The sequence below is a fragment of the Myxocyprinus asiaticus genome, chromosome 36 (assembly GCF_019703515.2).
Source record: "Myxocyprinus asiaticus isolate MX2 ecotype Aquarium Trade chromosome 36, UBuf_Myxa_2, whole genome shotgun sequence".
Lineage (NCBI taxonomy): Eukaryota > Metazoa > Chordata > Actinopteri > Cypriniformes > Catostomidae > Myxocyprinus > Myxocyprinus asiaticus.
Window position 1 is genome coordinate 3,250,001 of NC_059379.1, and position 26,213 is coordinate 3,276,213.

Below are 26,213 nucleotides of genomic sequence, written 5' to 3' on the forward strand. Positions count from 1 at the left end.
CAGCGCTACGCTCAACGACTGTGTGCAATGACCGTGCGCAATGTGTTATCCAATTTTCGTGAGAGCACTAATTCTAATCGCAATTTTCGTGCCAGCGCAAGTGGGCGTGGGTGGGAGTGTTTGCGCTATTGTGGGTGTTTGCACGCAAACTGTGGGTGTATTGTATTTTATTGAAGTGTCGCAAAGCGCAAATTGCTATTTTCCTGTGAAATAGGTCGTTGCGCTAAGATGTTTGTAAACCACATCTTAACTTAGTTCCCACATTTGCAGTTTGCAGACTCCAACAGCAGGTGGTAATAAAATCTCATGTGAAGGTCTCTGCGTTGTTCTGTCTTTTCTGAGCGCTGAACCAAAACCACTTATTATTAATTTATACTTTACAAATTGATTCCGTTATTCATTTAATCCAATTTTAAATTAATCTGACTCCAATTGAAGTTGACCTCTAATTTAGATTACAGCTCTAATTGATTTCTGATCATTCTTTTAATTTGATATTTTTAAATGATTGATTACTCTGAATCATCTTAATTTTCATTATCCTTTCATCCGGGTCCCGATTGTCGCTTAGAGTCATATGCCGGCCGATTAATTGCATGGATCTCACGGACTCAAAATCGCCAGCCCGTTCATAGTCAGCGGTTGCAGGGTTTACTAATATCATCTGGTTCGGCCACCTACTGCTTGCTCAACCAGATGATAGTTTTATTTAGTCACGTTTCATGCAACTTGCTAAGATGGTGATAAGCAGTGACTGGTAGTCTTACGTGGTTTCCTCCTATTCGTAAGGCGTCCCTCGAATCTACCAGTGATAAATGATTTCAGAGGAATTCAGAATAAATCAAAAAGTAACAATTTATTTGCCAGGTAGGATTTAAAACGTAAGTTACAAAATCAATCAAACCTAATTTCACGCGTGATCAGAATAAATAAACATTTCTAAAAATAAAAGACAAGTCAAAGAAACATACCTGACAAAACTACATGCAACAGCAAAGCATGGGAGATCTGCTTACAGATTCCCCAACAAATATAAACTACATGCAGCGGTACAGCATGGGAGATCTGGCTTACAGATTCCCTGAGCTTCTTGCCAACTTTCCTTAAATACCCAGACAGAATAAACATTGTGTACCAAATGGTATTATCCTTTGAACAATGAGAATTTGGGGTGAATGTGTTCTTGACTTCCTGGGGTGTAACCTTGTTAACATACAGGAGATCATTTCAACTGTAGGTCAAGGAGGGGGAGACACCTCCAGAATTATGCAATATTTGGCAAAGACCTTATAACTTTGTCACCATTAGTTTTGTCAACATGGGAAAGAGACCACTATACCAGTCGCACAGAGACCTCTTAAATGATATCAAACACATACAGTTGCATTCTTTGTTTTTATGGTATTTGTTTGTTACATTTTCACATATACATCTTGTGTGTGTTTGTGTGGACCTTGTGGTGGAGACAAGGGGGAGAGAGAACGTGTGGAGTTTGTGGGTGTAAGCTGGGTTTTTCCACACAGTGATGCCTTTGTTTTCTCAGGAGCAGATCCTACTTGTGCAAGAGTTTGAGTGTTGTTTTTCCCAGGTGTCTTTCATTGTTCCATGAGGGCGTGTGCTGGGTTACAGTTCTCTTGGCACCTAGCCTTACAAGGAGAAAAAAATGTTGAATATTTTATTTTTTATTATTAGATTTGTTTTAAACTAGGTAATGTCTAAAATAGGTAATGGTTTATTTTTCAATTATTATGTTTACATTTACAATTGTATTTATGATCTAATTTGTATTGGTATTTTTCCACCTGTTTTTGTAGTGATTTTTTTTTTTTTAAGTCACTGCTAAACGGGCCGGTGGAAGAAGTTGGAGTAAAATGTTTGGAATTGGTGGGCTTTGATTTTTTGAGCACTTTGTTATTTTGATTATAGTTTCGTTTGAAGTGTAATTGCAATTTAGAAATATTTTTGGTTTGTTTTTATCGTGCTTCAATAAATTAAATTATCAAAATTGATCGGTAGAAGTGCGTGCCGATACAATCACTGTAATACTAGCCATGATTTGTGTGGTAGATGAAAATGAATAATAATATTTGCATTCCCTGTAATTTAACGGAGCCTACATCCAAATTCTCAGAAGCACATTTTCCATGCGTATAAAAGGAGCGTGTCACTGTCATGTGACCGACAGTCGTCAAGGATGCATTTTAATGCACAAAAGAACGTTTTTCAATTCAATTTTCAATTCTTCTAATTCATTGCATACAGTCCATTTACACTACCAACTTCTTAAGAATGTGATTTCTTGGTTTATATCGCTGGTGCTTGAGGTAATTAACTATATTATAAGACACAGACGGTGGAATAATAACCGTAAAAAAAACTCAGAATTAAATTGCACTTAATCCAGTCCATTTGCGTGTTGCGCGTGCGATTTCACTAAACCTACATGTGCCTAGACTTAGCGCATGCTTGCACGAAAATACCAAAACTTCATGGCCATGCCCACTGACTTTGCATTTATGACTTATGGCATAGCACTGCGCTTAACGCTAGCGCTCTTAAAATAGGGCCCAAAAGCAGTTCCCATAGAAATATATCAACAAAACTTGAGAATATTGTTTTAATTGATAATCAGTTTATAGGGTTGTCCTCAGTATCTTGTTAGTCTTTCATAATATCCCTTTAACTAACAAAAAGGCAGTTCCTTAATGACATAGTTCACCAGAAAGTGACATCATTTTGGTGGGAAAACATCAAGTGTAATTGAATTTAAACCTAAAGGATGGAAATCAAATTAAAATGTTTTTTATTTTATATTTTAAAAAAAAAATTTTTTTTTTTTTTTAAAGTTACAGATCACTAGATACTGCATAACAGGAATGACCTTTTGTCTTTATGATGTTATAATGGTAATAAATCAGAATCCTTATTTTAATGTTTTATTTTATTTGTGTTGACACTGTGGCAATCAGTCCTGCCTTCACTGTTTCTCTGTGCTTGTTTTCCAGTATTCAACTGATTTAAAAAAACAAAAAGAGTGCATTAATAGTGTGTTCAAAGTTTAAGAGGATTGCTGCCTGTTCATCTATTCATTCAACCAATCAGTCAATCATTGTGGCAAAATGTTAAATTCTTGACGTCATGTCACTCTGAGCATGCGTCATATGTTTATTAAACTGTCATCTCTTGCATTTTGTCAGTAGTGCGGGGTTATTCCTCTGGGCCCGGTCCAAGAGTGTGTATTGTAGGTGGCGGTCCTGCAGGTTTTTACACCGCACAACAGCTCCTGAAGGTTTGTGTTTGCAGTTCTCGCATTAATGCACATGGTGAAACTAAACACTTGTTAACACGAGGCCTTCAGGCAAGAAAAATGTAAAAGAATATTCTGATTTCAATACGAGTTTTGATTTATGGACAGTATCTGTAGTATGTTGTCTAACCACTATGGGTGGCCCTATAGGGTGTTTTCAGAAACTTTGAACTATGAAAAGCCGAAAGGGACAAAATGTTTTTAAATACATACTGATGTAAGCACACTGATCTGAGGCTGAGACAAAAGTTTACAGACATAGAGGCTACAAGAGTCCCACTTGAATAAAATCCCATATGCAGTTTGTTCAACCAAAATCCCAATGATAACCAGAAAAAATGAAGATTTGGTGCATAACACGAGACTTTTAACTATAGCCCAAAACACACCTGGGACTCTTATTTTGAAATGACAGAGGCTTGGCCCTGTTACAGTGCTCTATGTTAAGTATTAACCAAATAAAGGTTTTTATAGCCTTAATATTTTTTTTATATATATAATATTTTCACCAGATGAGGTTTAAGGAGGGATATTAAACTATTATATTATATAATATAAAATATTTAACCACTGTTATACTGTAGAACTAAGCTGTTCTAACCGTAGATTCCTACAGCGATGGCAACAGAGTAAACTGTTCCTTTAAGAAAGACTATTCCACAGAAAACGGAACAAAATAGATTTTTGCCGATAACCGATAGTTCCAAAAAGCAACTATCGGTACCGATTAATCGGTAAAAACCGATATATCGGTCTACCTCTACCTGATAACCACAGACAGTCATTTTCATTTGAAATGTTCAGTTTGTTTACATTATGCACTTACAATGGAAGTCAATGGGGCAAGATTTTCCAGAGTTTGGTTAATGAGCTTATATTTATGCATACGAGCATATGTGTTATTTAAGATGTAACATTGTTTAAATCGTCTTTTTAACAGTGGGTTTGTTCCATAGATGTAGATGTCTGAAAGTGTGTTTACAAGCATTGCATAGTCATGACATGAGTTGAAAGATTGGACATAACTTCACACAGACAAAGTTAGGAAGCAATTTTATCACACTAGTCTCATGTGTAATGCTTAAGTCTTATGGCTGTATCTTTCAAACAGTATAGTTTTTGAATGTATGCATAGACTTCCATTGTAAGTTCATTACTATAAACACATTTTTTGTTTGATAAATTGAGGGGTGAGTTGAATTATTTTCTGTGGTAATCGACAGCTTGACACAGATGATGTGAATACAGCTTAATGTCTATTTAACCTGGAGAATTTTTTCATCTTGCAGTAGATGTTTTTGTCTGCTAACTGTCAAGTACACATAATCCTGAATCCTGAGTCTCTGAATTACTGAACTTCTGACTACAGTGTTTTTTTTTGTCTTTTTTTTAAAGACTATTTTACAGCTCTCTTGAGGTGTTCTTGCAATAAATATAGTCAGCTTTAGTTCCGAGAGCAAAAGCAATTACTGCAGCATTATGGGTTTAGAGATAATATCTGTGTGTGTGTGCCATTGAAAGTTCTTGAACCTTGAAAAAGCCTAAAAAAACAAACCGCAGAGTATGAAAGAGGAATCTCATGATGCTTACCCACATTGCATTTGTTCACAGAAATAATATGCTTTCAGATGGCTGGAACGCTAATTTGTTTTTTGTTCTGTTTTCTGTGGAATAGTCTTTATAAAAGGAATAGTTTACTTCTGCAACACATATGATGCCCTTACTTCTGTGGAATGCTGACTGAGTTATTTACAGCAGAATGTCTAAGCTGCTCTTTGTCATACAATAGAAGTGAATGGTGACCAAGGCAATCTTGGAATAATTTCATTGAATAACAACTTAAATTTAAGTCTGTTCCTCACTCTAAGCTATTGTACGGCTTCAGAAGACTTGGAATATAGCGCACAAGTTGTATGGACTACTTTTAAGGTGCTTTTTTCCCTTTGTTGGAGCTTGAAACCCTTGGTTCCCATCCACTTTCATTAAATGGAAAAGAGCAGCTCGGACATTCTGCTGAAATTTTCCTTTAATGTTCCACACAAGGAAGAATGTCATACAGGTTTGAAACAATATAATAGCAATTGCATTTTGTTACAATGCGCACTTGTGTGTTTGTGATTGTTAATGTAATTCCATATCTTTCAGGCTCGGCAAGATGCGGTCGTTGACATTTACGAACGGCTGCCGGTGCCGTTTGGACTGGTGCGGTTCGGTGTCGCCCCCGATCACCCTGAGGTCAAGGTCAGGCCTTTTAGTTTACTCAACTTGATGTCACTTGAAAGTCAACATGAAATCAAAAAGCATCTTTAATTCACGTTTCTGGTCTTACTGTGTACAATCTACCCCCACCAAAAAAAAAGGAAGAAAAAAATGTCCTTTTTGACTGATGTCACAAATCCCTTTAATTTTTAAATCCAACAAATTCCCAGTGGATATAATCAAGTCCTGTCCTACATTTTTTCTCATTGATTATCATGTTTCACTTGCAATATGTCACATTTTAGAAGTATAATGGGTTGCGCAATATCACTGTTTATTTGTCAGAAAAAGAGTGATTTCTAAGAACCTATGTATACATTAACTCCTTGATAACTTTCATGCAATGTTTATACTTACAGTAGTGAATGGGACTGCTAGAAACCATTTAGAAAACTCGATTGGCATCATGATAAATATTATCAGTCAGTAAAACAATCAGTTAAGCAGACAAAACATTTTTTTTCAACCCAAACTCTCTTCTAAGTACATGGTTTCCTCATGTCTAAACATGTCTGTTTGTTGGCATTATGTCTGAGACATGAATCACTGCTATTCAGCATGTACTAATAAATAAATGAATATTGGGTTTTTCCCCCCAGAATGTCATCAACACTTTCACCCAGACAGCCCAGCACGAGCGCTGCAGTTTCCATGGTAATGTGACTGTGGGAAAAGATGTGAGCGTTGAGGAGTTAAGACAGGCTTACCACGCTGTTGTGTTGGTGAGGACACAATGACCATTGACTTGTTCAGTCACTGATTAGTTTAGTGTTTGCTAAGCTCATACTTTGGGTCTGGTATTTAAACAAGTATTGAGCTTCAGTTTGTAACTCGTCCCACACCGTTTGTGCTACAGGAATGAATGATACCTCAAATCATACGGTTTGTTGAGGAAAGTGTGCAATTAATTTTCTAGGCAAACAGATTTACAGTTTTTGCCAGGTGGATGATAAAACGGGAGAAAAAAATCCCATAGACTTATATTAGAGGAACCCAAGCCATAGCAACCACATAGCAATACCCTGGCAACCATTCACATAGTGGCTATGACTTTTGTACATGCAAGGATGACCTAATTTAATTTAATTTATTAATTTTTTTTTTTTTTTTAATTTACAACTAAAAATACAACATTATACAACAAAATACAAGCTTTTGGCACCACTCTGTGGAACCTGGTGCTCACGCTTCCAGCTTCTGCCACTAGGGGGCAGTGATTCTAATTTCGGTTGACACAGACCAATTTCAGCAGCAGAACTTTCGACCTACTGTTGCCGAATTCACAGTGTGATCTGGAATTCTGGAATGCAGTTGTAGTAATACAAACTGTTGCGAAACATTACATTTAATAAAAAAAATTTTTTATTTACATTTATTTTTTAAATTAAATTAACATTTTATATTACATTTAAAATTTAAGAAAAAACATTACATTTTTTAGATTATTTTTTTAATTGAATTTTAAACAAAAATTAATATTTTTATTTTGAAATTATTTTGAATTTTAATACATTTTATTTTAGAATTTATTTAAAATATAATGTACTTTTTAAATGTAATAAAAATATTTATATTTTTATTTTTAATTAAAATATTTGTTTATTTTAATTCAAATATTTTGTCCTTGCTTTTTCAAAAGTCACAGTCACTATGCTAGAGAGTTGGAGATGGTTGAGATGGCATTGCTATGTGATTGCTCGGGTCCCTTATTTAATGTACGTTTAAATTTGTATTATTCTGTCATATTTGAACAGTCAGTCTATTTTCTTTCAAGGTCCAAAATTAACACTTGTGTAAACTGAGTTACTAGCTCTTTGGACTATAATATATTTATATTAAGCAGGAAATAATGCATGGTTCAAATGTAGGAATGACAGTCTTTCACAATAAGGTACGTGTGAGAATGAAACCTAAACGATGAAAACAGTTTAGTGAAAAGCTCATTGACTGTAGCACATCTTCTTACAGTTTTTACCTGAATGGAAAATTTTCCAACAGATGCATCGGAAAAAAATAAATTGTTTGCATAACACAGCACTCGTTGTGAAACATTTCTGGCATTTAGCCAACAGAAATGAAGCTGAATTAACAAGATTCACACAGTTAAATAACTCGTTTGAAGCTGGGAGTGACACAATGACATGTGTTGCTTGCCAAAAATTATTTTCCCATATTGAGAAAAGTTTCCAGCCGAACATATTTCTAAACGGTCGTGAAACCTGTTTTGCATTATTTTCATTGAAGTCATACAGTAGTATGATTTTATTTCTTTCTGAAACACAAAATAAGATTTTAAAGATTCTGTGTTGTTGTATTCCATGCAGTGAAAGCAAAGAGTGTCAAAAGTGACATAAATGGACAATAAATCAACATAAAACTATGCACTATATTCCAAGTCTTCTGAAGCTATACGATAACTTTTTTTTATTTTTATCAGGAACGGAATGAGATTTGAGAGCTACAGCGAAGCTATAGCAGGGCTCAACAATAAGGACTGCCCGATGGCCCGGGGCCAGTGTGAGAAAGATTCGGGCCAGTTGCTAGAACTGTCACTTGCCCGATCGGGCCAGTGCTGCATTTATAACATTAGTGCAAGCAAACAACAAGCGAGAGAGAACAAAAATTACACTGAGCGAACAAAGTATTGTAACCGAAGAGCAAGTGCGATTCTATTTAGCTCGCAGAGATGCGCGAGCGCATAATATACTGAATGCGCCAAGGCATGCATAAGAGCGTGCAGACACCGAGTGCACTCTCCTAGCACTGTCCTCGCTCTTTTCCAGGTGTTTTAGCAGCAGCTATTACCAATGTGTAGAAAATAGCAGGAAAAAACCCACTTTTGCATGTCTTGCGCAACATTTTAAGTAGGCCTTTCCCCGCACATTCCGTGTTCACGGTGCGTGAAATCCCCACATTTTTCGTTTTTACATGTTGGTGAAAAGCAGTAATCCACAAACTGGAACACAAGAAATCAACAGTTTCTTTATATAGGACTGAAAATCCATGTCTCTCCGTGTATATGTCTCATCAGCATCATCTCTCTCCGTGCAGCGTAGACTGTTTAACGTGCATGTGCTCTCGTAAAGCGCTAGTTTTATTCCCACTGTAAAAAAACAAACACATTTTCTCTTATTAATTCGCCTTTAGAGATGAAGCGCAGAATGAGACGTAATAAACTTTGTTAAACCCCAGTTATACACGTGTCTGGAAATCACGAGCTGCTCAGTATCCAAAATTGCCCACAAAAAGGTAGTGTTTCAAAATGTAATCGTTAATTCGACATTATAATGGCGTTTAATATGAAAAGAAACAAGATCACTATGGCTATTATTATCAGAGCTGTTCAGCTGCGGGGTGAAGATGAATATTTGAAACAGTCTACTTCATATCATCCTCATGAAACACCTGTTACATGTCTAATTTCTAGACCGTACAGGTATTTTTGTTTTTGTGCTTTGTGCATCAGTCTGTGTTGGTCTTTAGGTTGTCTGATTTCATGTTATATCCACATTCTTAATTCACAGATTAAGCCTAATATCTCCCTAATATACATTACACGTCACAACCGATTTAGTAGCAAGTCTCTTCTCAGGGATTCCTATGTTTATTACATTCAGCCAATAATCACATCTTTAACTCAGTGACTAAATCTTTGATCCTGTTTGTGAATACGTTACACATGGGCAAAAGTTGCATGACCGCATGACTAAACGGGTGACCGAAAACACATCATATGCACAACAGAACTCTTCATTAAAAACTCATGTGTAAATGGCAGGACGGCTGAGGTTAATAAGATGTATTTATGAATTTATATCTGTAAAGCGCTTATATGGGATTACATAAGGCATAAATCATATCTTGCAAATTATAAATGTGATTCAGTTTGGGGGGACATTGTCTTAAAAACATAATATATGTAAACAAAATTATCTTTGGACACATTTTTAAAGCCATGATGGTAAAAACAGCTATTTATCATTTTTGTGTTGGGGCCAGTAGAAAAAATCCTTAGCGTTGAGCCCTGTATAGCAACTAAACTTTCAGTTTGTTCCTGACACTGTCGTGTAATACTGAAGTCTTTTTCCCTCTCTGCAAGAAAACTCTCGAAGTCATGGAGTTCCAGATGTCAAAGGCTAGGCTTTATTGAGCAAAACCACAAAACCTGAGATGCCAGCTGTTCATCTGACTATTCCGTCCATTTAAACATAATAAAATAGCTTGACTAATGGCTGTACCATACAGTGTTTGAGTAATGCTTTCTCCACTTTCTACCATTCTCTGTAATATTGCTGAGTGTACTTTTTAGGGAAGTTAAGACAGCATATGTGTGTTTCCCTTAACATAGTCATGTAGGCCATTCAGCCTTCCTGGTTTACATAATTGGTTTACATAATGCTCATGCTACTTCTATACAAATAACTTCTCTATGTTTAATAAATATATACTATAACACAAAGCTATAGTATGACTTTATAAGACTTGAAATATACACACAAGTAGTATGTTGTACTTTTATGATACTTTAATGGTGTTTTTAGCCCTTTTGGGAGCTTGACAGCCCGTGGTCAGTGTGTAATTTCATTGTATGGAAAGAAATCAGCATACAAGTTATTTGGGTTTGGAATGACACACATTTTTGGGTGGCATACTCCTATTTTGTTGTCCCTATCACATTTTAGCCTCTGACAACACCTCATGTTGCAAGACATTAACTAACCTCATTTGCACTTTTGATGTCTTGCCAGAGTTACGGAGCCGAGGGAAACCGTTCCATGGAAATTCCAGGTGAAGACCTGTCTGGTGTTATCACAGCTAAAGACTTTGTCGGATGGTACAACGGACTTCCGGCCAATAAGGAGGTGCTATTTCACAGCTGATCTGTCCTTGTTTGTGTTTTCCTAAAGACTGGCTTATGCACGCACTCTTTTTTTTTTTTTTTTTTTATCTGTCCTCTTTGATTTTCTGTCTGTTCTGTGTGCAGCTGTGTCCTGATCTCAGCTCTGAGACAGCGGTGATTTTGGGGCAGGGAAATGTGGCCTTGGATGTGGCTCGAATTCTTCTGTCACCCCTGGACATGTTGAAGGTCTGTGATCACTACGTTTTTCTTAAGACATGAGAGCTTGTCTGAAGGAAAATCATTTTATTCCCAAATATCATATTTGCAAAGTGATTGCTGTGAATTTTAATCGACACATTGCTTCTGAAAGTTCATGTACCCTGAAATCATGCATCTGATTTACCTACAAGTGACATTCCCCATTAGATAGTTTTGCATAATTATTATTATTATTATTTTTTTTGTAATTTAAAACAATGGTGAGCACGATTCGGAGGCTGCATTTTTGCTCAATTTTATTTTTACTCCACTGATGGTTAGGTTTAGGGTTGCAGTTTGGGTTATGTTGTATGGTTAATAAAATATGCATTCCTGTTGATGGTATTACATCATTTACAGCTAAAAATACAACTTTATACAACAAAATAAAAGCTTTTGGCACTACTCTGTGGAACCTGGTGCTCACACTTGCCTAAATGGTTAACAACACTTCCAGCTTCTGCCACTAGGGGGCAGCGATTCTAATTTCAGTTCACACAGACCGATTTCAGCTGCAGAACTTTCGACCTACTGTTGCCAAATTCACAGTGTGATCTGGAATTCTGGAATGCAGTTGTAGTAATACAAACCATTGTGGAACTTTAGCATGCGGTATTTCGGCTAGAAAAACCTGCGTCTTATTCACAAACCATCTTGAATTCAGCTTATCCTACTGAGACCTCCACGTGACTGCTGTGTACATTTTCCATTTCCCTTTTCGATTTGTAACTAGTAGCACCTAGTAAACAATCAAAGATAGTTTTCCTAAAAATTGATGTCCAGATATGTGGTCAGCAGTACCAAGTTGTGAAATATGAAGTAATACCAAGCTAATGAAAGTTAGATTTTTTTCATTAAATATTTTATTATGTGTCCAGGAGTGTTTATTATTCATGTTTTTGAGACGTTACAGACATTACAGCTGAATGTCTATAAAGCTGAATAAATTCAAAGTAATGGCCAGCATCATCCAATCACTGCCAACCATGTTAAAATAATATTTTGCATGATACAATTCTAAATCTATGTACTGATTATCATTCTCCCATGTCTGTCAAACATGTTGAGTGGTCCAAACATCATCTGCAGCCTGAAACTGAACTTTTGGTCGGATTTTAGGAGTGAATGCACGCTGCATAGAAATTTATAGGGTGCACCCTTGCTCACTATTTAGTGAATGACTTGATCTCCAGTGTGCTGTCTGTCTGCACTGGTCTCAGAACAGTTTGAAATGCACTTTATTTTCATCCTAACTCCATATAAAGCCTCTGAAAGCAAAATTTTTCAGCTTTTGCATGAATACATTTATTCTCAGTGTGAAAATGCACAGTAAATATATGGATGCAATTACTAATGTTAATGAATAGAACTGTATTATACAGTGATAATAAAATAAAATATAACAAAATGTATATTAAAATGAAGCGAAATGACCCACAGATGTGTTAATGTTAGTTATTTTGAATAACTTTCAACGTGTTTTTTCAACTGAGGAAACAAGGTCCCATTTTCCACATTATCATCATGCTGATGCGCGAAAAATGAACTGATTTTTTAAAGTGGCACAAAAACAGGTTTCAATAAAATAAACGTAGAGGTTTCTTACCAGAGGCAATTTTGTTGGCGCTGCACCCATATGTGCGCTTCAAGGAAATCAACATCACGCTGTTGTGTCACGAGACACGGTTCGCCAGAACTTTAACCCTTAAATGACAGTGTAGAGTCATGTGAACAGTATTCAGTCGGTTTTAATTCATTTAAATTATGCATTGCATTTAGCAAAGCCAAAATACAACGTGCACACATGTGGATGCATGGTCGCACGAGGTTTAGCAAGCACTATTGGTGCTGAAATAGCGAAGTGATGTGAACATTTAACTAAACTCAGCATAACCTCTTGTGTGTAAGCCTTACTCATACTCTAGTATGTGTGAAGCTTTATTTACTATAACATTCTGTACATTTTTATCTTTATACTAGTGGATTTCCATTTGCAATAAAGTGGGATACAAAGTTTCTCTCATTTCAATATTGTATTTATTTTTGTATTTTTTTTATTCCCTTTTCTCGCCAATTTGGAATACCCAATTCCCACTACTTAGTTGGTCCTCGTGGTGGCACGGTTACTCGTCTCAATCCGGGTGGCGGAGGACAAGTCTCAGTTGCCTCCGCTTCTGAGACCGTCAATCCGCGCATCTTATCACGTGACTTGTTGTGCATGACACCGCGGAGACTCACAGCATGTGGAGGCTCATGCTACTCTCCGCGATCCACGCACAACTTACCACGCGCCTCATTGAGAGCGAGAACCACTAATCACAACCACGAGGAGGTTACCCCATGTGAGCACTCCCTGGATTCGAACTCGCGACTCCAGGGGTGGTAATCAGCGTAAATACTCGCTGAGCTACCCAGGCCCCAGGGCTCATTTTAATATTGTTAAAGTATGTCCTCAGGCTCACAGCTGATTGGTGTGTGGTTGGTAACCATTCTAAAGTGACTTTGACGCTTCTAGTGTAGACAACCTCAAGTATAGACATGATGTTAGGCTTTATCCTACACTACTGGTTTATGCTGGTTTAGGATGTTTGCTACTTGGTTGGTAATGTTTTAAATTTCCCTCTGTTTCCTTATAGGGAAAGTCATGAGAATATCTCAGGATCAAAGTTATTTTTATGCATGATTTATAGGATTGTGGCATGCTCTTTAAACCACCCTTTTCTGTTTTGAAATGCAAAAATATAATTTATTTAATGCAGTTGTGTGAAACCAGTTATTCTGTTTCTCATTACAGAAGACTGATATTACCCAGCATGCACTAGACGCATTAGCAGGCAGCAGCGTGCGCAGGGTTTTGATCATAGGCCGACGAGGACCTCTTCAAATAGCATGTACCATCAAGGTATGGTCCTTATCTCAGACATACAGTGGGATACTAAATTGTGAGACTATATTGAAAATCAAGATTTTGTTTATTTGAACATGGAAATAAACAGAGTTTTAGGAGTTTAAACAGTGACGTAAAATAAAGAAATGTTTATTATTCTGTTCTGTTTTTATGTCACTAATCAAATGTGTAAGGCTGTCACTGGGATGTCTACACCCCAAAAGGCTCTGTGAGAGCCAACGTCATAAAACTCTCACACAGAAGACCATCTCCACCTGAGACAACACACCCTACTTTTTAAGGACCATGAAACACAAATCTCACATCTGCCCTCTCTCCGTCACCTCAGGTCACTTTAAGGACACCAAAAATTAGTTAAGACTTATCCTGTTCTGTAATGTAAAAGGTTTTCTGATCATACATGTTTGGTATCATTCAAGAGGTCTCAGTGCAACTGGTAAAACGGTCTCATTCCCTCTCAGCAAAGTCAAATCACAAGTAAGATTTAAGAACTTAGTAAAATACTGTATTCTATCTTGGGCATGCCCCCCTCCCAGATCTCTTGCAGGAACATTAAACGACTTACTCAGTCACCAGTTTCGAAGGTCTTCTTACAATCCCTTAAATTGTAAGCCAAATCCTGATTAACAGGAAACAAACACATCTGAAATAACAATAGAATTGTTTGGTACAGTGCATCTGGAAAGTATTCTCAGCGCTTCACAAATGGATTTAATTCATTATTTTCCTCAACATTCTACAAACAATACCCAATAATGACAATGTGAAATCTTTGCAAATTTATTAAAAATAAAAAACAAAAAAAAAATCACATGTACATAAGTATTCACAGCCTTTGCCATGACATTCAAAATTGAGCTCAGGTGCATCCTGTTTCCACTGATCATCCTTGAGATGTTTCTACAACTTGATTGGAGTCCACCTGTGGTAAATTCAGTTGATTGGACATGATTTGGAAAGTCACACACCTGTCTATATAAGGTCCCACAGTTAACAGTGCATGTCAGAGCACAAACCAAGCCATGAAGTCCAAGGAATTGTCTGTAGACCTCCGAGACAGGATTGTATCGAGGCACAGATCTGGGGAAGGGTACAGAAAAATTTCTGCAGCATTGAAGGTCCCAATGAGCACAGTGGCCTCCATCATCCATAAATGGAAGAAGTTTGGAGACATCCTTGATGAAAACCTGCTTCAGAGCGCTCTGGACCTCAGACTGGGGTGAAGGTTCATCTTCCAACAGCACAACGACCCTAAGCACACAGCCAAGATAACAAAGGAGTGGCTCCGGGACAACTCTGTGAATGTCCTTGAGTGGCCCAGCCAGAGCCCAGACTTGAACCCGATTGAACATCTCTGGAGAGATCTGAAAATGGCTGTGTACCGACACTCCCCATCCAACCTGATGGAGCTTGAGAGGTCCTGCAAAGAAGAATGGGAGAAACTGCCCAAAAATAGGTGTGCCAAGCTTGTAGCATCATACTCAAAAAGACTTGAGGCTGTAATTGGTGCCAAAGGTGCTTCAACAAAGTATTGAGCAAAGGCTGTGAATACTTATGTACATGTGATTTTTTTCGTTTTTTATTTTTAATAAATTTGCAAAGATTTCAAACAAACTTCTTTCACGTTGTCATTATGGGGTGTTGTTTGTAGAATTTTGAGGAAAATAATGAATTTAATCCATTTTGGAGTAAGGCTGTAACATAAAATGTGGAAAAAGTGAAGCGCTGTGAATACTTTCCGGATGCACTGTATTTAAGGAGGGTTGGTGTTGGGCCTCATGTATTCAGATAGAAGACAAAGGCAGGCCTTACACAGTCGTAAAACCTAACTCAGGCCCCCACATACCAAGTCGTAAATCTGACTGAAAAAAACCGTGCCAAAATCAAACAAAGGGAGTCCAAAACAGACTACAAATCCCATGAAGCCTTGCTCACTAAAGGATCGAACTCTCAACTCCTATTGGATGAGGCACACAACAAAACGTCCCTCAACCATGACATCATCAGGAGTAGAAATACCTCTGAAATGCTTCTGGGATTTGCTTCCAGCAACTTTGCTTGCAGTGGGTAGATGCAGCTCATCGCTGCTCTCAGGTGCAAACTTGTGGCACAAGGAAGTAACGTCCGACTTGAAACTGTGGCCATACAATCTCGCTGGACGAGTTGAGATTACTCTGTGTTCAACCAAACACTCTAACGGATCTGAAGGAGACCGCCGAGCAATTCGCATCTTCATCCGTTTGCCTACAGAAGTGAAGAGATTAAAGATTTCTCTTCCATCTTCAATCATGTCGACATTTCTGAGTTCTCTGCCAGCCCGCCGAGAATCAGCAGCCGTACGCCCGCTGACAGAGTGAGGAAACGGCCTCCCGTCATCACCCGAGCCTCAGGGAACCGGGTCGGAGTTAAAGGATGGATGAACACACATTCTGCATCCTCATGCGATTCAAGTAAGAGGTTACGTCTGGGCAGAGATAGAATATTATAGTGTGATATTCTTGTGTATCAAGGTTATTGCTTGTACAGTTTACGGACCGCCATGTCCGCTCATTATTAATACTCAGGGTATTAATTATCACGAATTTGATTTGCTGTATTGTGGTCCAACCAAATTGGACTGTTGTGCATTTTCGCCATCGCAGGTGAGACCGGCAAACTGAGTTTATCCATTAAAGAATCAAAGAACGCGGGACTGTTTACGAGCCGTCCACCGCGTCTCTGAGCGATGAACTAACAGCTGCTTTCTCTCCCATGATCGCGAAATTGGCTTTAGGGCCGTCACTTTATTCTCTCTCTCTCTCTCTCTCTCTCTCTCTCTCTCTCGTACTAACCACACACACACACACATGCACACGCGACCCCTCACAAACATTCTGGCACACATTTTTGGCTCGTAGATAGCTTCATGCTAAAGCTCAGCTTTGTGCCTAAGCTAACGTACAAGCAGATACATGCGGTAACTGGTAGACGCCATTGACTGGTTTTTCTCCGCCCACATTCGCGGCCATATTCCCTGGCCGGAAGTCTTGCGTGACATACTCTCCACAAGAGTCACGTCCGCCATTTTGTGCGCATCCCTCCTTATACACACACACACACACTCGCTCACACACACACACACCCTCATGTGTTATAGGATTATTTTGATTTCCATATCTAATCATATCACTGTTTAGTTTGTAATTGTAAGTCGGAAGTTTATTGACTGCATTGTATTAATTATTAATTGATATTACTGCATAAATAAACTTTGTTTATATTACAAAGAGAAGTGTTTTGGTTTGTTTTGCATATGCCTGTGTCATGCTGACGGGATGTCAGTGCTCGGATTCAAACCTTCATTCATTGTTTTTTTTTTCAAGAAAATCGATATTCTTCGGATGTCGATTTTCCTAAGAAAACAACCTAATATTGAGACTGTTATACTATCTGGTTATTAGTCCCTGATTCCAGGGTGGTGCCCCGTCAATGTTAATCCTTATTAATATTCCATTGATTTTTGATAATTGATAATTATCTTTGATGATTGTTGAATTTGAATGATCAATAAGCTAGTGTTAATTTTAATTAATGTTTCATCGATGTTAACCATTAACGATTATCTTTGAATTTCGTTTGCTGATAAAAAAGCAAACATTAATTCTCATCAATGTTCTATTATCTTTGATAATTATTAATTATTACTAATAACCAAACCCGCTCCTAAATGTAGCACACTACATTTACTGGAGTCCCATATGAGGTTTTAATGAGTTAGATTCAATTAATTAATTTAAATATTAATTAATAACTACAGAAATAATTATTAATTATTTCTGATAGTAACACTGATCTAAACAACCAGTAAAGCCCTACATTGGCAAGGACCTCGAGGTATCTGTAAGCCAGATCTCCCATGCCTTGCTGTTGCATGTATTTTTTCCATTGTCAGGTATGTCTCTTGATTCTTACAATGCTTGTTTATTCTGATCATATGTGAAATTGGCTTTGATTAGAATTTCTGTAACTATGTTTTATATCCTACCTGACAAATAAATTGTCATTATTTGATTTATTCTGAATTTCTCTGGAATCATTGTGACCGGTCGATAGAAACCACCCAGGACAACCAGGTAGGACAACCACTTAGGACAACCGAGTAGCAGAAAGCCATATAAAGACTCTCAGTCACTGCCCACCGCCCATCTTAGCAAGTTGTAAGTATGTGACTAAGCGGCAATATCGTCTGGTTATGAGACAAGCCTAACCAGACTATATTATTTAACCCTACAACCGCTGGCTAAGAATGGAACTGGCTATCTTTTTCGGCCTCCTTTCCAAAATGTTATTAGTTAGAATGAAATAAAAGAACGTTGAATATTTATTTATTTTTGGGGGATTTTTTCCCCAGTTCTCCCTAATTTGGAATGCCCAATTCCCAATGTGCTTTTAAGTCCTCATGGTGGCGTAGTGATTCGCCTCAGTCCGGGTGGCGGAGGACGAACCTCAGTTGCCTCTGCGTCTGAGACTGTCAATCTGCGCATCTTATCTCGCTGCTTGTTGAGCGCGTTGCCACGGAGACATAGTGCGTGTGGAGGCTTCACGCTATTATCCGCAGCATCCACGCTCAACTCACCATGCACCACCGAGAATGAACCACATTATAGCGACCACGAGGAGGTTACCCCATGTGTCTCTATCCTCCCTAGCAACTGGGCCAATTTGGTTGCTTAGGAAGCCTGACTGGAGTCATTCAGCACGCCCTGGGATTCGAACTAGCGAATTCCAGGGGTGGTAGCCAACGTCAATACTCACTGAGCTACCCAGGCCCCAATAATGTTCTTTTTAAAATGACAGTATGCTCACTAAGGGTGGGTGACAAGCAACCTGGTCTGGAAAAACAAGCCCAAAATAAGTGACATGCTTCACCAAAATAAGCCAAACTACACTCTCTTATTTATTTATTTTAGCTTTACTCATTTCAACTTAATAACAAAATTCCATCAAATTGAATTGTCATCTTTAATAAAATAAAACTAAACCAAAAAAAAAACCTTAAAAAATACAGTTTTATTAAGCAAGTCTTAAAAATAAGCCAAAAAATTCCATTTGTTCCCATGTGGGGGACCAATTAGTATAGAGATTATAACAAGCATAGTATACAGTAGCCTATTTAAAATGTATTTTTAAAATATGTATCCTTAACATTTAAATATATCCCCAAAAAGTATTCAAATATTTTAAAATTAATAAAATTATTAATTAGGTATTAATAAACAGATGACCATCCAAGATTAATTAATAAATCTCTCTCTAGCTGCATGCACACTGTGTGGTGGTGTAATTCCAAAAATTTACTGCAATTAAACCCTTTGGTTTTTGATTTAATAAGACAATTATCAGAACAAAATAATTAGCGTTATTAACCAGTTACCAGCATTTAAAAATAATTGAAAGGGTCTTTGTTCCTGTTTTCTGGTTTTCGCTCCTTGAACTGTTTTCAGTCCTTGGATATAAACATAATTTGTAATGGAAAGTATTGTATTAAAATATGTCACCAGTGACCTGACAGCTTTGGACCTTCTGCACCTGTGCATTGCTGGAGGCTGAAAATAATGATGAAATCGTTTTATGTCTGTCACATTTAATTGCATGGTGTTTGTTTTTGTAATGATTGACTGCTCTGTCATAGTAGCAGAGTGGAAAGTTCCCTTTGAGTGACAATGATGAATTTGTGGAGGAACCTGTTCTTCAGTTTTTAAGATGCATGGAATTTGCATTAACGGAAAACATTAAGATAACTGCATTGTTTATTCTCTTTGTTCTGAATGTGAAAGTGATTATACATTTTGAAATGACTGTATACAGCCGCAGGGAACAGAAATGTTATGTCTGTTTATCTATTTGTTCTCTTCAGGAACTCAGAGAAATGGTGAATCTGCCAAACACTAGAGTGGACATGCTGCCCAGTGACTTTGAGGGCATTGCAGAAACTTTAAAAGGTAAAGAAAAAATTAGGAAATAAAAACGGAAATAGTTTACCAAAAAAAAAAAAGACAATTTCTGTCATTATCATTTACTCACCCTCACGTCGTTCCAAACATTGAGTTGCTTTTTTTTCTTTTCTTTGGCGCGTGACAGGTACTGGTCACTGTTTGCTTTCATTTAATGGAAAAGAGCAGCTCGGACATTCTGCCGTACATCTCCTTTCATGTTCCAGAGTAGAAAGAAATTCAGACAGTTTTGGAACAACATGATGGTCATTGAACGATAGTATTATTTTCGTTTGTGGGTGAACGATTACTTGAAATGTAAAAAAATGTTTTGAAAGTGTGCTGATCAATAGAGCAAAAAAGCTTTATTTTCATTTAAAATCAGTTCAGACATAACAACAGCTTTGAAGTCTTCCCCTCAGTTTTACCCTGAAAGTTTTGGGTAATTTCCTTTTGGCTCAATTAAGAAACATCTGCTTCTTTAATAGACTGTATTCGATAAACTTTGCCTGATGTCTCCTTTGAGTGTTCCACAGAAGAAAGTCATGCAAGTTTGAAACAACATGAGTGTGAGAAAACAATGACAGAATTTTCATTAATTTGGGTGAACTTTCCTCTAAACATTGTTGTAACGTGATTCTACATTTTACATTTTTACATTTTATGCATTTGGCTGACGCTTTTATCCAAAGCGACTTACACAGGGTGGTGGCTGTGGGGATTGAACCAGCAACCTTCTGATTACCAGTTCTGTGCTTTAGTCCACTACGCCACCACCACGCCATTCTAGGGAAAATACATGAATTCCATCTTCTGACAAGATGTCTGGACCTTCATAATGTGAAAGCGCTAAAATCAAGTGTTGTTCACAACATTCCTTCTCTGCTAAACATAGGGACTTTTTCCTGATGGCATTTCATATTAGGGCAGTGGTGGCTCAGCAGTTAAGGCTCTGGGTTACTGATCAGAAGGTCGGGAGTTCAAGCCCCAGCACCGCCAAGATGCCACTGTTGGGCCCTTGAGCAAGGCCCTTGACCCTATCTGCTCCAGGGGCGCCGTATCATGGCTGACCCTGCACTCTGACTGCAGCTTAACTGGGATATGTGAAAAAAAGAATTTCACTGTATATGTGCAAATGTATAATGTGTGATAAATAAATATAATTATTACAAAAAATTAATTATATGATGGCATTTCATAAGTTCCCAGAACAGCAGTGAATGGATACCTTGATTGTGGTTTACACTTTCACAGCAAAGAGCAGACGAGTATTCATGAAGTTGTTTTTAAAAGTAAAAGATTTATGTTCTGCAGTAATTAAGTGTTTGTGTGCACTAGATTTGATTCTTCAGTTAAGGGAACATTTCTGTCAATTATGATGATTTGAAAGAAGAACAAAAATGCTTAAATTATGCTAGTTTTAAAGGATAGATTATAAATATATACTTTGTAGGTTACACAGGACTGAGCATTCAATGTGCATTTTCTATTTTTACATTATAACAATTTTTAAGCTATAAGTGATAAAAAAAATATATATATATATATATATATACAGGTGCTGGTCATATAATTAGAATATCATCAAAAAGTTGATTTATTTCACTAATTCCATTCAAAAAGTGAAACTTGTATATTATATTCATTCATTACACACAGACTGATATATTTCAAATGTTTATTTCTTTTAATCTTGATGATTATAACTGACAACTAAGGAAAATCCCAAATTCAGTATCTCAGAAAATTAGAATATTGTGAAAAGGTTCAATATTGAAGACACCTGGTGCCACACTCTAATCAGCTAATTAACTCAAAACACCTGCAAAGGCCTTTAAATGGTCTCTCAGTCTAGTTCTGTACGCTACCCAATCATGGGGAAGACTGCTGACTTGACAGTTGTCCAAAAGACGACCATTGGCACGTTGCACAAGGAGGGCAAGACACAAAAGGTCATTGCAAAAGAGGCTGGCTGTTCACAGAGCTCTGTGTCCAAGCACATTAATAGAGAGGCGAAGGGAAGGAAAAGATGTGGTAGAAAAAAGTGTACAAGCAATAGGGATAACCGCACCCTGGAGAGGATTGTGAAACAAAACCCATTCAAAAATGTGGGGGAGATTCACAAAGAGTGGACTGCAGCTGGAGTCAGTGCTTCAAGAACCACTACGCACAGACGTATGCAAGACATGGGTTTCAGCTGTCGCATTCCTTGTGTCAAGCCACTCTTGAACAACAGACAGCGTCTGAAGCATCTCGCCTGGGCAAAAGACAAAAAGGACTGGACTGCTGCCGAGTGGTCCAAAGTTATGTTCTCTGATGAAAGTAAATTTTGCATTTCCTTTGGAAATCAGGGTCCCAGAGTCTGGAGGAAGAGAGGAGAGGCACACAATCCACATTGCTTGAGGTCCAGTGTAAAGTTTCCACAGTCAGTGATGGTTTGGGGTGCCATGTCATCTGCTGGTGTTGGTCCACTGTGTTTTCTGAGGTCCAAGGTCAACGCAGCCGTATACCAGGAAGTTTTAGAGCACTTCATGCTTCCTGCTGCTGACCAACTTTATGGAGATGCAGATTTCATTTTCCAACAGGACTTGGCACCTGCACACAGTGCCAAAGCAACCAGTATCTGGTTTAAGGACCATGGTATCCCTGTTCTTAATTGGCCAGCAAACTCGCCTGACCTTAACCCCATAGAAAATCTATGGGGTATTGTGAAGAGGAAGATGCGATATGCCAGACCCAACAATGCAGAAGAGCTGAAGGCCACTATCAGAGCAACCTGGGCTCTCATAACACCTGAGCAGTGCCACAGACTGATCGACTCCATGCCACGCCGCATTGCTGCAGTAATTCAGGCAAAAGGAGCCCCAACTAAGTATTGAGTGCTGTACATGCTCATACTTTTCATGTTCATACTTTTCAGTTGGCCAAGATTTCTAAAAATCCTTTCTTTGTATTGGTCTTAAGTAATATTCTAATTTTCTGAGATACTGAATTTGGGATTTTCCTTAGTTGTCAGTTATAATCATCAAAATTTAAAGAAATAAACATTTGAAATATATCAGTCTGTGTGTAAAGAATGAATATAATATACAAGTTTCACTTTTTGAATGGAATTAGTGAAATAAATCAACTTTTTGATGATATTCTAATTATACGACCAGCACCTGTATATATATATATATATATAACTAAACAAAAGCTAAACTCATATAAAATGTGTAATACACACACACACACACACAATGCTGTTAAAAAGTATTTACTCCCATCCTGATTTCTTCTGTTTTTGTGTACATCTCATACTAAATTGTTTCAATAATTCAAACAAAATCGAACATAAAACAAAGGCAATCTGAGTAAACACAAAATACAGGTTTAAATGATCAAATTATTTATTGAAGCAAAAAAGTTATCCAATACCAACTGAGCCTGTGTGAAAGTATTTGTCCCCAAATCTATGAAACTGCATTGATAATGGATTTCAGCTGGACTAGACACACTCAGGCCTGATTACTGCCAGCCCTGTTCAATCAAATCAACATCTAATTAGAACTTTTTCAGCAGCATGAAGTTGGCTAAAAGGTCTCACCCAGTAGTACACTATGCCAAGGTCGAAGGAAATTCTAGAAATTCTAGTTAAAAGGATGATTGTATTTCAAAGCTATTTCAAAGGCTCTGGGACTCCAAAGAACCACAGTGAGAGCCATTATCTCCAAATGGAGAAAACTTGGCACAGTAGTGAACCTTCCCCGAAGTGGCCAACCTTCCAAAATTCCTCCAAGAGCACAGCGGTGACTCATCCAGGAAGTTATAAAAAAGCCAAAGACAACATCCAAGGATCTGCAGGCCTCTCTCGCATTAATAAAGGTCACTGTTCATGACTCCACTATCAGAAAGACACAAAAATTGCATCCATGGAAGAGTGGCGAGGTGCAAAACACTGCTACCCCACGTCTGAATTTTGCCAAAACACACCTCGATGATCCTCAACACTTTTGGGAGAATGTTCTGTGGACTGATGAGTCAAAAGTGGAACTGTTTGGAAGACAGGGGTCCCGTTACATCTGGCGTAAATCAAACACAGAATTCCACAAGAAGAACATCATACCTACGGTCAAGCGTGGTGGTGGTGGTGCTTTGTTGCTTCAGGGCCAGGGCGACTTCAAATCAAATCCCTTTATTTTCACTCAACCATATACAGAAGTGCAACAGTGAGTGAGTTCCGAGCAACATAGCAGTCATGACAGTGATGAGACATAAACTTGCAGTAATTGAGGGAAACATGAATTCTGCTCTCTACCAGAAAATCCTAAAGGAGAACGTCCGGTCATCAGTCCGTGAGTTAAAGCTCAAGTGAAACTGGATTATGCAGCAAGACAATGATCCAAAGCATAGGAGTAAGTCCACCTCTGAATGGCTCAAAATAAGCAAGATTAAAGTTTTGGAGTGGCCTAGTCAAAGTCCTGATTTGAACCTGATTGAGATGCTGTGGCAGGACCTTAAACAGGAAGTTTATGCTCAAACCCTCCAAAGCAGTTCTGCAAAGAAGAGTGGGCTGAAATTCAACCACAGCATTGTGAAAGACTGATCTCCAGTTATTGGAAACATTTGGTTGCAGTTGTTGCTGCTAAAGGTGGCACAACCAGCTATAAAGTTTAAGGGGGCAGTTCGTTTTTCACATTGGTGATATAGGTGTTGTTGGATAACTTTTTTGCTTCAAAAAAAAAAAAAAATAAATAAATAAATATATATATATATATATATATATATATATATATATATATATATATATATATATATATATATACATTTGAAAACTGTATTTTGTGTTTACTCAGGTTGCCTTTGTTTTATGTTATATCTCGTCTAAAACAATTTAGTATGAAAAAATACACAAAAATAGAGGAAATCAGGATGGGGGCAAATACTTTTTCACAGCACTGTATATACAGTGTGTGTATATATATATATTACAAATTATATTTGAGTTTAGTTTTTCCAAAAAAGTTTATATTTGGTAATAATGTAATGGAGTACCATCTCAAAATAGTTACAGTTGGAAGATAAGAAATGTAATTATTTTTTTAATTTTTACATCATTGAGTTAAAGTTGGTTTATTAGTTGTCATTGCCAAACTGTTCAGATTTTATAATAAGTTTCTTTTTATATATATACAGGTGCATCTCAATAAGAATGTCATGGAAAAGTTCATTTATTTCAGTAATTCAACTCAAATTGTGAAACTCGTGTATTAAATAAATTCAATGCACACAGACTGAAGTAGTTTAAGTCTTTGGTTCTTTTAATTGTGATGATTTTGGCTCACATTTAACAAAAACCCACCAATTCACTATCTCAACAAATTAGAATATGGTGACATGCCAATCAGCTAATCAACTCAAAACACCTGCAAAGGTTTCCTGAGCCTTCAAAATGGTCTCTCAGTTTGGTTCACTAGGCTACACAATCATGGGGAAGACTGCTGATCTGACAGTTGTCCAGAAGACAATCATTGACACCCTTCACAAAGAGGGTAAGCCACAAACATTCATTGCCAAAGAAGCTGGCTGTTCACAGAGTGCTGTATCCAAGCATGTTAACAGAAAGTTGAGTGGAAGGAAAAAGTGTGGAAGAAAAAGATGCACAACCAACCAAGAGAACCGCAGCCTTATGATTGTCAAGCAAAATCGATTCAAGAATTTGGGTGAACTTCACAAGGAATGGACTGAGGCTGGGGTCAAGGCATCAAGAGCCACCACACACAGACGTGTCAAGGAATTTGGCTGCAGTTGTCGTATTCCTCTTGTTAAGCCACTCCTGAACCACAGACAACGTCAGAGGCGTCTTACCTGGGCTAAGGAGAAGAAGAACTGGACTGTTGCCCAGTGGTCCAAAGTCCTCTTTTCAGATGAGAGCAAGTTTTGTATTTCATTTGGAAACCAAGGTCCTAGAGTCTGGAGGAAGGGTGGAGAAGCTCATAGCCCAAGTTGCTTGAAGTCCAGTGTTAAGTTTCCACAGTCTGTGATGATTTGGGGTGCAATGTCATCTGCTGGTGTTGGTCCATTGTGTTTTTTGAAAACCAAAGTCACTGCACCCGTTTACCAAGAAATTTTGGAGCACTTCAGGCTTCCTTCTGCTGACCAGCTTTTTAAAGATGCTGATTTCATTTTCCAGCAGGATTTGGCACCTGCCCACACTGCCAAAAGCACCAAAAGTTGGTTAAATGACCATGGTGTTGGTGTGCTTGACTGGCCAGCAAACTCACCAGACCTGAACCCCATAGAGAATCTATGGGGTATTGTCAAGAGGAAAATGAGAAACAAGAGACCAAAAAATGCAGATGAGCTGAAGGCCAATGTCAAAGAAACCTGGGCTTCCATACCATCTCAGCAGTGCCACAAACTGATCACCTCCATGCCGCGCCGAATTGAGGCAGTAATTAAAGCAAAAAGGAGCCCTTACCAAGTATTGAGTACATATACAGTAAATGAACATACTTTCCAGAAGGCCAACAATTCACTTAAAAATTTTTTTTTATTGGTCTTATGATGTATTCTAATTTTTTGAGAGAGTGAATTGGTGGGTTTTTGTTAAATGTGAGCCAAAATCATCACAATTAAAAGAACCAAAGACTTAAGCTACTTCAGTCTGTATGCACTGAATTATTT

General features: G+C 37.7%; 1 protein-coding gene across 2 annotated transcripts in view; it reads left to right on the forward strand.

Annotated features, from left to right (window-relative positions):
* The window catches only part of fdxr (ferredoxin reductase), a 37,467-nt gene that overhangs the window by 1,331 nt on the left and 9,923 nt on the right, over positions 1-26,213 (forward strand). Inside the window, exons 3-9 of one of the 2 annotated variants that reach the window (XM_051674905.1) lie at positions 3,198-3,289; positions 5,453-5,548; positions 6,166-6,288; positions 10,315-10,428; positions 10,551-10,652; positions 13,459-13,566; positions 19,469-19,553. In XM_051674905.1, coding sequence (XP_051530865.1) covers positions 3,198-3,289; positions 5,453-5,548; positions 6,166-6,288; positions 10,315-10,428; positions 10,551-10,652; positions 13,459-13,566; positions 19,469-19,553 — 720 coding nt within the window. The remainder of the gene's footprint in view (positions 1-3,197; positions 3,290-5,452; positions 5,549-6,165; positions 6,289-10,314; positions 10,429-10,550; positions 10,653-13,458; positions 13,567-19,468; positions 19,554-26,213) is intronic. The other variant, XM_051674906.1, reaches the window with a different exon arrangement.